This window comes from Anastrepha ludens, chromosome 2 (assembly GCF_028408465.1).
Source record: "Anastrepha ludens isolate Willacy chromosome 2, idAnaLude1.1, whole genome shotgun sequence".
In the NCBI taxonomy this organism is placed as follows: domain Eukaryota; kingdom Metazoa; phylum Arthropoda; class Insecta; order Diptera; family Tephritidae; genus Anastrepha; species Anastrepha ludens.
This window is the reverse complement of record NC_071498.1, coordinates 16168707-16184315: the sequence shown is the minus strand read 5'-3', so window position 1 is coordinate 16184315 and position 15609 is coordinate 16168707. Positions and strand designations below refer to the sequence as shown.

General features: G+C 37.7%; 3 protein-coding genes across 3 annotated transcripts; 1 reads left to right on the top strand and 2 right to left on the bottom strand.

Annotated features, from left to right (window-relative positions):
• Nucleotides 1–8116: 8116 nt before the first annotated feature.
• Nucleotides 8117–11850, bottom strand: LOC128863531 (neither inactivation nor afterpotential protein G). Its single transcript, XM_054102740.1, has 6 exons — nt 11776–11850; nt 11566–11697; nt 11287–11492; nt 9956–11169; nt 9791–9877; nt 8117–9722 (listed from the first exon to the last, which is right to left on the bottom strand). The coding sequence occupies exons 1-6, from the start codon at nt 11786–11788 to the stop codon at nt 9578–9580; spliced, it is 1797 nt and encodes a 598-aa protein (XP_053958715.1). The 5' UTR covers nt 11789–11850; the 3' UTR covers nt 8117–9577.
• A 250-nt stretch (nt 11851–12100) lies between these two features.
• Nucleotides 12101–13017, bottom strand: LOC128863538 (probable ribosome biogenesis protein RLP24). Its single transcript, XM_054102750.1, has 2 exons — nt 12831–13017; nt 12101–12701 (listed from the first exon to the last, which is right to left on the bottom strand). The coding sequence occupies exons 1-2, from the start codon at nt 12909–12911 to the stop codon at nt 12207–12209; spliced, it is 576 nt and encodes a 191-aa protein (XP_053958725.1). The 5' UTR covers nt 12912–13017; the 3' UTR covers nt 12101–12206.
• A 280-nt stretch (nt 13018–13297) lies between these two features.
• Nucleotides 13298–15388, top strand: LOC128863521 (apyrase). The gene is made up of 2 exons (XM_054102729.1): nt 13298–14751; nt 14826–15388. Exons 1-2 carry the CDS (start codon nt 13679–13681, stop codon nt 15121–15123), a joined length of 1371 nt encoding a protein of 456 aa, XP_053958704.1. The 5' UTR covers nt 13298–13678; the 3' UTR covers nt 15124–15388.
• Nucleotides 15389–15609: the final 221 nt, after the last annotated feature.

The following is a 15609-nucleotide window of genomic DNA, read 5'->3' as shown; positions in this document are numbered from 1 at the left end:
TTTGCGGGGATACCAGTTTTAAATTCCCAAATTTGGGAAATTTACAAATTGTCTAACTGGAGAGACTAGTTACTTCTTAAAAAGATCTAAGTGGTTTACGCAACTTAGTTAGAGGATGAAAATCAAATACAGGTATCACAACGGGTCTTAGGGCCACCGAGTGTCTTGCCTTGGACAAGCAACCTGGCTAACCTAACCTAACTAGTTAGTAAAAGCAGTTTTAAGAGTCTGTAATACCATCACACTTAAACAATCCTGCACTAATAAAGGGTCTTTCAAAAGTGGCGCCTAGATCAGTAGTTAATAATTCGTAGATGGTAACTTTTTATGTCAGCTTTGACATTTTTCAAGCAGACAGATGGACACTTTTAGACAAAAGAATAACGCGTTAGAATTACTGGAACTTATTATGAAGATTGTCGATCTTTGAGAACAACATATCGCAAAAGAACAACATGAGCGCACAAAAGTGTCGACAATTCAAAAGTTGCTGGGAAAATGTCAAGAAAATGGTGCTGTCGAGGATAGAAAGAAGACTGGCAGACCAAAAACAGGACGTTCTGTCGAGAAGATTGCTGATGTAGCGGTAAGTGTTGCTGAACTACCTTCAGCATAGATATCTCGAGGTTCTCAACAATTAGGCATTCATAAATCTGTTTGGCGGATTTTACCTGCAGATGACGTGCTCATGGTGAGCATTCAAATGATGAAACCTGAAAGAATCTAAATTTTTCCATTTTCTTTTTTTTTGGTACAACATCTCGGCGCGTATTTTGAAAGAGCCCATAGTTCGTTTATACGTTCGTTTTTGGTCGCGTTTAAAATTAGTTTAAAACTATGCGCGCACTAAATGCTTTGCGGCTGTCAAATGGCCCTTCATTCGCTCTAAATCAAAAAATTTAGGTTTTGCTGCAGATATAACCTTCATGCACTGTAAATATTTGAATGCACCTTCCGCTACATAAATTCAAATAAAACAAAATCGTTTTGTCCATCTGCACAATGAATTGAAAATAAAATTTTCCGTCTTCGTGCCTTCACGTACGTTTCTATTCACGTGTAATGATGTAAGTGGCGCATGTAATGGATGTTGTTGCTATGATGGATGGGTGCAACGTTGATTTGCTGATTGATATTAATTTGTGGAGATTTGCATAAGTAATAAAATATTCCTTGAATAAATTGAGCAAAGTTTTCGGTGCACTTGAATTTGATCCTTCCACTTGAAGGTGAATGAAATGCGGTAGACAAAGATGATTGCAGAAAACTTAATCTCCTCTTTCCTGCATTGGTTTAATAAAGTAAATTTATGTGCATTTCTACTTAGTTACCTACACAAATATATTTGCACAGACAGCAAAAGTAGTGGTCGTTCAAATTTGAGATTTTCAGAACGCAAGCGGATTAATATTATTATTTTTAACCTTTTATTACTTGTTTCTGAACTTTATATGTTTTCGTGATATAAAACAAATTTTGGTTCAACAAGACTAAAAAAAAATGTCGCGCGTTGCTTTTGTGATTTTATTTATTTATTATTTTTATTTTTGTTTCTCTTTTCGAGATATTAATTTTCCATTTCAATCGCAAAATTGTTTGCATTCAAATTGTAATGATTCGAAATCAATTAAAACAAATTTTGATTTGACAAGACCAAAAAAAATTTCGCGCATTGTTTTTGTAACTTTATTTATTTATTATTATTATTGTAGTTTTTTATTTTCTTGTTTTGAATTATTAGTTTTCCATTTCAATCCCAATATAGTTTGCTTTCAAATTTCAATATTTCGAAGCCGATTAAATTGCATTCTACTCGCGGCACATAAATATGTACGTGTAACTTTATTTTGTGCTTATAAGTCCGTGCACACCACGAGTTGAAAGGCAACGACTGCTTCGCGACGATCAGCAACTGAACTGAATGAATGCCATGCAAGCAACCAAAGATAACCACCCCCACCCAGATTCAAGTGGAAGGAGGTTTGCACATACCCGCAGAAGGTACACAGCCACATATCCTCAGTCAGTAATGCATTTTGGCTGCAATGTTTAATATACTCAGGGATTCATGCATACATAAGTAGTGCATATATACACGCGCATGCACATATGTATGTAGCTAAAAGGCGCCACCTTCGGAAAGTGGTCGGAAAGTATAAAAACCTCAGGTACATATGTACGTATGTAGGTATGTATGTATTCTAATAAATAAAAAAGCTATACTGATTTGTTTTTGTACGTCTTCGTAATTATTTTATCAAAAAAATTCATTTATTTGCAATTATATATGCATGTATGTGTGTGTGTGTCGCGTGCACACGTTAATTTATTTAATTATACTTGAGCGTCGTAGGGTCTCGTCGACGTCGAGCGTTTCTTGACCACGCCAGTGTCCACAAACACTGTGCGAAGTGCAATGGACGTCATTGATAATGAACGTGAAAATTGTGTGCATTGCGGTGAAAAAGTTTTGCGCTCTCAATTGAAATACAAAAAATATGTCAATACATACAGAGTTGCACATGGCACTGCGTAAACATTCAAATGGGCATAACTAAGCGGGTAAAATGGGAAAGTGTTTGCCTCTCCCTCTCTTTATGCAAAAGTATTTGTGTGATTTAGAAGCGATTCTAGCGGTATTTCCCAATCACTCATGCGCAAGGAATTTTTCAATTATAAATGCAATGCATATACATACATACACATACATATAAGTAATTATGTGTGAATAAAAAGTTATTGAATCCCGTATATGTATGTATATGAACAGATCGCTTCAATTCTCAATAACAATTAAATTTGATTACAAGGGTAGTGCAGTAAAGTTGAAGTTAGAACAGGTGGCGTTTCCACCAAAAATCCAACATTTGGCTTAACACGGTATACAAGGTGAAGTCCAAAATAAACAACACTGAGCTAAAATAGAAACGACAGGACCTTCTTCTGATAACCTCGAGTTTAATTATTCAAAATACTCCCCTCTGGCCTCGATGCACTATTTTGCGCGATCTAAAAGCTTTTCAAAAGAGTATTTCAGGTCATTGATCGGAATGTCCTTCAGGATGTCAGTACAAGCCTTTCGGATGGCCTCTACGGAGCAAAACGTTTTCCTTTCATGGTCAAATGAAATTATCCGAATAGGTAGAAGTCACAGGGAGCCATATCAGACGAGCCATATGATGGCTAAAATGCGATTTCTAGTCAAAAAATCAGTCACAAGAGTGAATTGATGAGATGGTGCATAATAATTCAATAAGTGCCAGCTTCCTCCTTCCCTGAATAGCGCGAAGGAGGAAGCTGGCGAATTGGATGAATGCGATACAACAAACGCTTAAAAACGCCAAGATAGAAAATTGCGGTTTGGCTCATTGGCACAAACTCCTTGTGGACAATTCCCTTGGAATCGTAAAAACAAATGTGCATCGACTTGATTTTGGACTTCTCCAAACGCCAATTTTTGGGTGGTGGCTCGTCTAGGGCATTCTTTTCGGCGCTTTGACGCTTAGTTCCAGGTTCATGTTGGAAACACCTCGTTTCGTCACCAGTTGCAATGTTGTAAAGGAAGTTCTCGTCTTTTCTCGCCTCTTTATTGAGGTCTTTCGAATGTTGAATTCTGAGCACTTTTTGGTCCTCAGTTAACTTCGTGCGGAATGAAACGAGCAAAGACTTTTCGTAAGCCCGAAACATCAATTAAAATTCGATAAATCGATGTCTTGGAGATATTCAATTTCGATTCTATGAATTTTAACGATGATTTCGGTTCATTTTTGATAAATTTAGGAACAATTTCGCTGGAGTTTTCATTTCATTTTCAACATTTATGTCATCAAAACCATCTCTGAAACGTGTAAACTAAACATGAACTCTTGCACGAGATAGACAATCATCGCCATAAACTTTTTTCATCAATTAAAATGTTTCGGTGAACTTTTACCGATTCTAAAACAAAATTTGATATTAGCTCTTTGTTCGAAACTCATTTTTGTATCGATGACACAAACATACTGACACTTTAAACGCAATAACTTCGCTTCCACTGAACCGAATGTCACCAAGCTTTCACTGGTCCATCAAAACATTTTTATGACGCCAGTCTTGTTTATTTTGGACTTCACCTTGTATTGTCTTATACTCACGTCTAGCTAGAATTCTATTTCGAAATAACCTATTAAAGTATAGTTCATTCAAACAATAGTCAACAGAATTTGTTGGACTCAGACCGAGTATATGGCCGGTAGCCAACAACTAAATGACGCCATTGATTAGCGGCAAGCCGAGCAGCAGTGTTACCTGCATTCTGTTTACCAAACATTTCTAGGGGAGACAAGAATAAAAGGGTACAGGTAACCCTCCTATAACGCGGGACTTCTATAGTGCGTTTTCACAACAACGCGGTTCGCAAAATGCGGAAAATTTCCTTTAACGCGGTACTCCTACAACGCGATTTTCAAATTAACGGCAAAGTTACAACGCAATTTTTTTCTAACATTTACACGCGCATTTTTATTTATAAAAAGGGGATTTCCCGAAAATTAAATTTTGAAAGATTTTTTGGATTTTTATGTTTGTCTCGTCATTCACAGTAAAGAAGCCATGAGAATTACATCACCAAATTTTAAAACATTTGTAAAACAATTTTGTTAAAAAGTTTTCATAAAAGTATATTTTAATGGTAGAGGATTTATATGCTTGTGTTTTTTTGTCTCACAAGTTAATTTCGTGAAAATTAACGCGGATACATTTCATAATCAGTAATATTTTAATTTTTTTATAGCTTAAATCAATTAAATTGTAATTTAGGCCCCAAAAATGCCAAAACGAAAATTTATCTCAATGGAAACCAAAATTTTGGATAGACTTCGAAAAGGAAATGGTAGCTGATATTGCTAGACATTTTAAATTAAATGAATCAACAATAGGAACAATAAAACAAAACGAAGAGAAAATAAAATGTTCGATGTCACCTGAATCATTGGTACTCGCAAAAATCACTTCTCGTCCAAGAGCAAAGATAATGAAACAAACGCTAACGGTGTGGATAGAAGACATGACGAAAAAGCAATTACCCTTGGAAAATAATCAATTATTTAAAGGAAACAGGAGAACCATCAACCGATGAAGACAACCATCAATTTGTGGCTAGCAAAGGATGGTTTGATAACCGACATGCATTACACAATTTGAAAGAACATCCGTAGATGCTGATGCAGCGGTTAAATACCCAGAAGAGTTCGCAAAAATTGTTAAAGAACATGATTATTTACCAGATCACATATTTAACGCTGATGAGACGGGTTTCTGGTGGGAAAAAATGCTGTTAAGAACTTTTATTACGAAAAACGAAAAAACAGCACCTGGCTTTAAGATTTCCATGGACCGAATAATGTAGTAATGGATCTGGTGATTTCATGACCACGCCAATGTTTATTAACCACATTAAATCCACGATCCATGAAAGGATCCAATAAAAACAACCTTCCAGTGTATTAGAGAGCGAACAAAAAAGCATGGATGACTGCCAGTTTAGGAATTATCAACGGTCAAGGAAATCTGGACACAGTTCTCATTTTATAATTAACACTGAGAGCTTGCTGGAAAGCACTATTGCCGGGGGTAGCAGTTCAGGAAACTGTTGCTAATCCAGTAGAGGACGAATATAGAAACGTAGCAATACTGGCGAACGTAATAAGAGGCGATGAATTTTACGAAATTACTATGGATGATATTCGAGAATTAGTTACGGATGACGAAATATATGAAGCAGATTTAGTGGCAATGACAAATGAAGCATTATCTATTGAAGATAGCCCGATGTAGAAAATAAAAACTTGTTACTAAAAAGGGTGAAGAAAATTTTAAATCTGGGGAAGGAGTTGGAAAACAATTTATCTGCCTACTAGGAATCTATAAAGATTTATGAAATGAGGGAAACAGACTTCAATAAAAGATTTTTTAAAACCAGTAATCGCTAAATAGGATCAACCTGATAGCGGATCAAGCTCTGACTTTGAATTACGACGACTTCGAAAAAACGTTTCAAATACAGTCAAATTGTAATAAGTGATCCCGAGGAAGAAGATTAGTTATCATTGTTAACTAGATTTGAAATTCCGGTTTTATTTTTTTTTAGATTTTTTTTTTTGTTGTTTAAATAAATAAATTAGTATTAATTTATGTTGTTATGGTGAATTGAGTAAATGGAAAAATATCTTAAATAAATCTTTTAAAAACTATTTTTTTCAATAGGAACCTAACCCTGATTTTTGTATGAAGTAAAAGTCTCCTACAATGCAGACTTCTTCAGGAACCTATTGACTGCATTGTAGGAGGGTTACCTGTACTCAAAGCATCAGAAGGCGTGGTTCTAAGAATGCCGCTGATACTTATAAGCGCCATACGTTGAACTTTCTGAAGCCTGTTTCTAATCGTAATAATATGCGGTTACACACTTTTTACCAAGCCGAATTAACCTAAGAAGTAATAATTGTACTCTGAGCCATCATTTGGAGCCATCTACCATAGGATTGCTCAATTTTCCTGCAGTCGTCATTATTTATTTTTTTTAAGCAAATCTCACTTACTACCAAAAAACTATATAAATCGAACTTACAAACTTTATTCAAAAATTAGAAAAAAATTACCAAATTTTAATGAAAATTTCAAAATCTTTAATCAGGTTCAAATTCTTAAATTCAATGCATACGACGAACTCGCAAAAAAAGTTCCGTTCTCTTTGCTTTTGTTCTTATGCATTGCAGAGAACGTTAATGTGCATTAATTGTACAGGTAGCATCGCGAAACGTCATGGAGGTGGTCATCAAAAGACTGCAACGTAACGTGAAATAGTTCAAAAAGTGAAGAAGCGACTTGAGCGAAATCCCCGACGAAGGGTCCAATCAAATGGCGAAAGAACTGGAAATATCTGACCATAGCATCCGCCACGTACTGAAAAATGATCTCAAAGTCAAGCCTTACAAGATCCAGAAGGCGAATGATCTCACGCCAAAGCAGCAACAAGTCAGACTTGAGAGAGCGAAGGAGTTGCTTCGCTTGGCCGAGAGCGTTCAATTTCCGAACATTGTGTTTTCTGACGAGAAAATTCCTCAAATTGGGCCATTCGTAAACTGCCAAAACGATAGGGTTTATTTGATCGACCGTTCATACGATAACACTGTGGAACAAATTCAGGTTAGCAAAAATTAGGTCCATTCTGAGAGTGGCGGGTGAAAATAGAGGCGAAATTAGAAGACCCGGATCGCGCCGTTTTTTTATGTTAGTTCGAATTTTTTTTTAATTTCGCCTCTATTTTCACTCGCCACTCTCAGAATGGACCTAATTTTTGCTAACCTGAATTTGTTCCACAGTGTAATTTAAGATATCGATTGGCCACCAGGAGGCAGCACCTGCCGGCAGCACAGGTAATGGTTTGGGCCACTGTAACCGCAGATGGGCGCTCTCCAATCGTTTTCATCCAGCCTGGCGTCAAGGTAAATGCGAAATATTATCGGGAAAGTATTCTGCAGGTTGCTTTGAGGCTGTGGGCAGCCAAACATTTTTGGTGGCAGACCATGGACGTTTCAACAGAACTCGGCACTGTCTCACAAAGCTCGAGTGGAGCAAGAACGCCAAAAACACAACGTTCCGAACTTTATAACGTCCACACAAAAGCTCTCAAATTCACCAGATGCGAATCCGATGGATTATTCTCTTTGGACCATTTTGGAGAGCAATGTCCGAACTAAGAGATTCGCCAGGCTCGAGGCGCTGAAAAAAGCCATTGTCCGCGAGTGGGTCAAAAGTCACATTCGGGCAGCTTGCGATTCGTTGATTCCTTTCTGGACCATTTCAAAGCCGTAGTCAAGGCAAAAGGTGGACATATCGAGCAAAAGCAAATTGATTCTTAATTTTGTATTATTTGCACACATTTTTTACTTTGAATTGGATAAAAGTAATTTTCCAAATTAGTTGATGACCTTTTTAATCGGTTACACTTCGAGTGCCGGATCCTGTAAATTAACATAAATAAAAGCATGTGTTTCACAATTATTTTATAATTATTACACAATTTCAATATTTATTAATAGCAAATATTTGAAATTACAACAACTTTATGCATTTAACTATGTATGTACATATGAACATGCTTCTGTTCAATAGAAGCTCCTTAACTCTTATACATATTTTTTATGCACATACATGCATACACTGTGAAAGGAACCTATGTTACACATTTATTTATATAATATTTAGCTTTAATCTTTTAAACATCATTGATTAAGGGGTTATAACAGTTAGAATTTTCAAAAAACCGATTTTTTTCTTTTTTTTTCTTAATGCAAATATATTTAAGAATACACACAGAAAATTTAATACGAGGGCGAATCAATAAGTCCGTGACTTTTTGTATTTCTGACCTCTTTACTGAAAAAGAAATACTGCTCCTGTCAACAGGCATCTGTCAGTTGACTCCTGTCAAAATTTGAACTTCTGACGCAGTTTGTGTTTTACAGCTACCTTTATCAGACTACCCAGTAATTCACAGTCGACCACAAACGCAATCGTGTAGCAACTTCACAGGAAGGTTTGGCGTTGTTTAATCGCAATATGGAGGATTTTTTGCGCCGTTTTGTAACCGTGGACGAAACATGGATCCATCACCACACACCAGAGACTAAACAACAGTCGAAACAGTGGGTTTCTAAGGGTGAATCGGCTTAATAAGCACATGAAATTCAGTTTTTTCCATTTTCGCCTCAAATTACTGTGTAGTCTGATAAAGGTAGCTGTAAAACACAATATAACTGACGCAGCACGTTCAAATTTTGACGGGAGTCAACTGACAGATGCCTGTTGACAGGAGCAGTACTTCTTTTTCAGTAAAGAGGTCAGAAATACAAAAAGTCACGGACTTATTGATCCGCCCTCGTATCGTTCCGGTGAATATTTTCGAAAGGCGTTTCATTACTCGAAAACGTCTTAACCGTTTAAATTTTTACACGAGCTTCTTAAATATATTTTTTAGTAATTAATCGACGATTTTTTTTACCTATAAATATTTTTTTTTTTTATAAACAATTTAAGGCCGAAATTTTGATCAAAAATCGTTTTTTTTTTTTTTAGAAACAGCCATTATGTCAAAAAAATCATAACATTAACATAACATGCAGTTCAAGAAAGGTAACGCCGCATGAGCAAGATAACGACGCATTTTTTGGTGCGTGCAGCCGGCGTTATCACGTCAAAAATTTATTTTGCTTATTCCTTCGATTAATAACTAGATTTAACATTACTTTAACGTAATCCGTTTGGTTTTTTAATTTTAGAGGATTCGGTTCAGAGATATAGTGGTCACCGCAAGAGGAGCTCCCGAAGATCAGCTGTAGCTCCATTCCAAATAAATATTTTTACTAATACTAAGTCTTAAAATACAGTTAAAAGATAAGATTTTTAGATCAATAAATTTAAAAGTTTTCTCAGGAAAAATTCTGGAAAATTCGCTTTTTCGGCCTTCTAACTGTATATAACCCCTTAAATCGCATTATTATTTACTTTTATTATTCTTCGCTCCTGAAATAATTTATTTCTTTTTAATTTTTTCCCTCTGCAAAATCATCGTCGCGCCACGAATCGCCATGCCAATGATTACCGAGTTGGGATTGCCAGATATGGGTGTCGGTAGCACACTCGCATCTATTATGCGCAGATTTCCGACGCCATGCACCCTAAATTTAAATTTTGTTTACAAAATCGTCTTAAGAAATACTTGAATATGAAAGTTGATTAAACCTACTTGAACTCAGAATTAACAACACTATTATTCGCGGCAGTGCCCATGACACACGTCCCGCCCGGATGATGTGAGCCCAGTCCCACGTGTCTGTTGAAAAAACGAGGTGAAAAGAGACTAATTATTGGCAGATCTTTCAAACTATTTCGTCTTAAATAGCCGGCTTACCTTATCACACACTCCAAATACCGATCACCGGGCATATTTTCAACAAAATCCTGCTCCGTCGGCCCATATTTCTTGCATTCGTTAATTTTCGGCCAATGTATGCGTGGGCGCAATGCAGCAAAGCTTTCGGAAGTGACTACCTCAACAGCGGCACGTATCGCCCGAATTGTACAATCGATATCGCCAGCTTCACGCAAATAATTTGGATCGATGATCGGTTTCCAACGCGTGTTGGCCACACCAATAGTGACAGTGCCACGAGATTTTGGCTGAAAGCATGTCGATATTAGCACGAAGCCCTCTTGCGAGGTGTTATGATAACGCGGAAAGAGCGCACGGAAATACTCCTGCTTAAAGTTGGAAATCGTCATTAAAGCGCGTTCGTCCACTGCGCCGACGCCGAAGAAAGTCAAGCCAAAACTATCCTCATAACTGGAGTCAATGTGACCCAAAACACCGAAATTTCCCAAATGACCATAGCCATTGATCAAATAATTCAAAATTTGTATAGGATTCAGCAGTGAGCGCTGATTTAATGTCGGGCCAACACTGTCAATGGAGACAAAGAGTGGCAGATTAAGATGGTCATGTAGGTTTTCGCCCACCAATGGCAGTTGGAGCTGTTGTGCTACATCCAAATCCTCGAAGAGATACCCATCGCCGATACCAGAAGCGAGTAGTATTTGCGGCGATTGGTACGCGCCTGCGCAAAGTATCACCTCGCAGCGCACATCTATACTGAAAACGTATTCTTCGTGATTTTTCTTATCCATCACGCCTACTAAAATAGATCGCACCTCATTGCTTTCATCGTCGATATACTCAAGGTTCAAACGCTTCAAATAGGCATTGGTGAGCGTATGCAGGTTGCGTCGTTTCAGAGCAGGTTGCAAAAATTGATGGTAAACATTGTAGCGGAGTCCATTCTTAATGGTATAGCGGGCGCGCCGAAATCGCCAAGCTTTTTTCGAAAACTCCTTTTTAAGTTTGTGAAACGCCTCTGTTACTTTCGAATAATCAGGCGGTATTTCCAGTAACGAATGGGTTTGTGTGCGCACCGCAGTAAGAAACGGCCGAATGTCCTTCCAACGCCAATCGGTTAAGTTATGTCGGTTGGCCCAATTTTCAAAATCACGCGGCTCTCCATCAAAATGCAACATATAATTGAGCAGAGCAGAACCACCAAGACCTTTACCACGCGGCAAATATTGACGCTGCAAGAATAACGGAATTCGTATCAATTTAATATCATATACGAGTGTATATATGTGCGTATGTATGTATATGCATACATTTGTATGTAGATATATATGCACTTTTTTACACGCTACCTGTTCTTCGAGTCCACGCGAAGAATACCTTTGCGGCTCGGATAAAAATCCCCAATCGTTGAGACCTTTCTGCTGGAAGGTAGCCAATAAAGGAATTTTGCTTAACAAACCAAAAGAATCGCCCGCTTCAATCAGCAGCACCGACGATGTCGGACTGTGCTTGGAGAGCAGAGACGCTATCACTGAACCAGCTGTTCCAGCACCAACTAAAAAGCAATAAATACTCTTCACATTGCCCATACTGAAGGCCTAATCTATACTTAGATGTGCTACACCTACCCACTACGTAGTCGAAAACGTAGTCCGCTTGGGGGTTGAGCTCATTCGGTGTGCTATCGCCAAACAACGGCACAAATACAAACCACAAAAAGGCCAATAAAGCGATGATAATAGCACCAACAAATAATATTTCTTAAAACAAAATATATATACAAATTGGTAAACTGCAAAATAGTTATTTAAAAAAAAAATTAGTGATTTTATACATACGCTGGAAATGCATTTCAAGTTCGTTATAAAATTTCACTATTCACAACAATTTCGTTTTTATAACTAAAACAAAGTGTACCAGACATAAAGACTACCACTATGAGCACCAAGAGATATACAATGGTGGTGGGGGTGAATGGCTATAATCCAATTACAAAAGCTAGTCGCTTTCTTTATTGAGTCGACGGACAGCACATTTCATGATTCAGTATTAGGGGGTGAAAACAATTGGGCATTGAAATAATTTCTCAATTGCATGTAATAATCTTAGTAAAGAGTAGCAGGAAAATAAAATCATACCTCGCAACAAATTCAAGCCATTAAATATTTGTGTCACAGGTTTTTTTTTATAAATTAATAGAAACATACAGGTTTAAATCCAAAGATAATGTTACTTATAGCTAACCCCCGCAGCACTTGTTGCCCCTAATCTAAGCTTTCATCATTTCAATGTCTTCCATTGTTGCGCCTTCTTCCAGTTTCTTTTCTAATTCGCGCGCATCCACATAGGTGATTTCTTCTTCGGGCAGGTCCTCCTCCATAAGTGCCGCTTCCTGTGCTTCTTCTCGCGCGCGACGTTCTTTTAGACCCGCAGCTGGTGAACGTATAAGCGAAATATTGCGCTGTACGTTTTTCACATCCATCTGGATTTCCACTTCTCGGCCCTTGCGCAAACGCTGCATGACAAAGTTATCTTGGCGACGTTCCTTAATCTCAGTAACCTTCTTAATGGCATCCAGCGTTTTCTGCCATGCCTCTCGACTGTATTTCACTGGAACATTGCGACGCTTCTCGAATTCAAAGCTGGGGTCGATGGCAAGCTCTTTGCCAGCTGCCTTGCGATGAGCTTTAGTCCAGCGCACCTTACGTGGGTTCTTCTTCCGTTTGAATGCTCTGTGACATTTGCTGCGACAGAATCTAAAAATCTAAACAAATAAAATCCACAATTAGTTAAGCTGAAGAATGTGCGCAGATAGGCTAATTTAGCTGCAAAAACCGTTCATAAAACGTGACCGTCTCAAAACAAAAACAAATGCGATACGCAGTGCACTCACCTTGCAGTCATTACGCACAAATTGTATCCCGTGCCCCGGGTAAACTTTGCTTGAGCAAAAGTAACACGTTTCTATACGCATTTTTGCTGAATTTTATTAAAATTCAACAGATTTTTTAATTACGTACACACGTGTTGTTTTTACTAAGAATGACAATTTTAAAAGAAAGATAAACGAGCGAAGCAGCTGTCAAAATGCTAAACATCAAAAATAATTGACAAATAATAACACCAAGAAGAGTTGCCACCGCTATGAAGTACTTTGATGCGATGATTTAATATTAACGAAAGCAAATGAATAAATAGTAAAATAAAGTACAGCAAAGTTAGTTCTAATAGTTACTAACGCTTTTGTTTCAGTTAAATATTATAGAAGTAGAACTTATAAAATTATATATAAAAATTCTTAATAATGAAAACTTAAACACTTTGGGAGCTGCTGTATCGATTTGTGAAACAGCTGTTCAAAATTTGTTAAGTGATACACTAATGGTTATTAGCGCATTTCGTTTTCCTACACAAGATATCCATTAGTGTAAATTGAAAATAATTGTCGCAATACATTTCAATATGTACTGATTCAAAATTTAACTGTGTCAACAAATGCTTTGAGATACGCCACATCAGCATCAACATAACTGACATTTCACCGCCGAGGTCGTGTCTTTTAACCACTATATATTTTTAACATCGGTCATTTAAGTTTCAACGTTGATGTGGCTGGGTGTGCATAATGAAAATATATAAATTGTGGATACGCTGTTACAAACGTATTTAGTGCAGAAGGCGCGCGCTTCGTAAACAAAAAGAAGTTAAGCTTTTATTAGAGTGGTTATTTAGAGTACACAAATGAATTACCTCGGACGCAGCGATAACAAAAGCACTAACCCAAGCCATAGCACTGCCACGCCAATCCATAACAGCTCTTACACATATCATCAGGTCGAGAGTAACCCGCGCTCCACACATCACACAAGTGCATCTCATTCACAATCCGTGATGTACACACGCGATTGGCGTTCAGCGCTACGCACTCCACCTACCTATCGCATTGGAAATCGTACATTACGATTTAACTACCACTTCGCCTTTCTCATCATCTGCGCACTTATATTATGCTTCCTAATTGTTTACGTGCGTACTGGGTCACAATCATCTTCGGACACAGCATGGCTCAAAAGCTATAGCGGCTCAACGTACAGTAGTTCTGCGCGAAGTGCAACAGATAACGGAGATGCTGCAGCATACAACGCAAAATATCCACTCACGCCCCCACTAATAGGGCATGCCTATGAGGTGATATATCGCATCGCTATAATAGCCGATTTGGATACCAACTCAAAAGTTGTAAAAACAGATGGCAGCACAATGTGGCGTAGCTACTTGAAAAAGGGCTACTTAACATACCGTAAGACCAAACCAGAAATAACCATTAAGTGGGACAGTGGTGAGCCTGTAGTTTTAGAATCCGGGTTCGCTCTAAAAGGTCGGGGCATGGAACTATCAGAACTCGTAACGTTCAATGGCAAATTGCTGAGCTTTGATGACCGAACGGGACTGGTATATGACCTCACCAAAGAGAAACCCATGCCGTGGGTTATTTTACTTGATGGAAATGGACACAATGCCAAAGGTTTCAAAGCGGAATGGGCTACAGTGAAAGATGAGAAGTTGTACGTTGGTTCGATGGGCAAAGAGTGGACGACAAGTGCTGGCGACTTCGAAAACGAGAATCCCATGTATGTGAAGGTCATATCACCGAATGGAGAGGTGCGCTCTTTGAGCTGGGCATTCAACTATAAATTTTTACGCCAAGAAGCAATGCAAATCAATTGGCCGGGTTATATGATACATGAAAGTGGCATGTGGTCCAACCACCAAAAGAAATGGTATTTCCTGCCAAGACGCTGCTCGCGCAAAAAGTAAGTAGTTGTCACTTCTGTGCTTTATCTTTGTAACCACCAATCAACCAATTGTTTTTTTTTTGGTTTTTTAGATACAATGAAACGCAAGACGAGCATATGGGTTGTAACTTGCTTATCTCGGCAGATGAGCGTTTTACGAAAATAAACACAGTTCCTCTAGACGCCACGAACTGGGTGCATACGCATGGTTTTTCGAGTTTCAAATTCGTACCAAACACCGATGACCAACTAATAGTCGCACTTAAAAGTGAAGAATTAGACGGTAAGACATCGACATTCATTACAGCATTCGACACTGAAGGACGCACGATTTTGCCAGAGCAGCGTATCGAAACAGAATTAAAATACGAAGGCATCGAATTTATCTAGTAAAAGGAGCATAGCTTTTAATGCAATGAATTTTGCTAGCGTACTCAAAAATGTTCGATATCTAATAATAGAATTACCAACAGTAAACGACCTATGTTTGTATAAGCAAGAATTAGTTTTATCAAGGAAGGTTGCTGTCCAACTGTATAAACACAATATGACGATAGTTTGTTTTGTCTTAAATTTACTCTAAGTATTTATTTGATTTTAGTTATCTGCTTTTAAGCCGTAAGTGATAATTCATGCCTGTAATGCATACGTCTTATAAACATAATATTGTTTAAAATTATTATGAACGAACTGAAAGAAGAGGCTTTTCTTTCGCATTGCCTGTTTTAAGTGTTTAACCTTGTAGAGGTTAAATACGCCGCCAGCTTTAAGCTACAGTTTTGCAAAACACATTCTCCACAATATAAGTAAAAATGTGATTTATTATCTTAAATGTCTTATGTATTACCTTGTAAATATTACAACTAAGCGCATCAC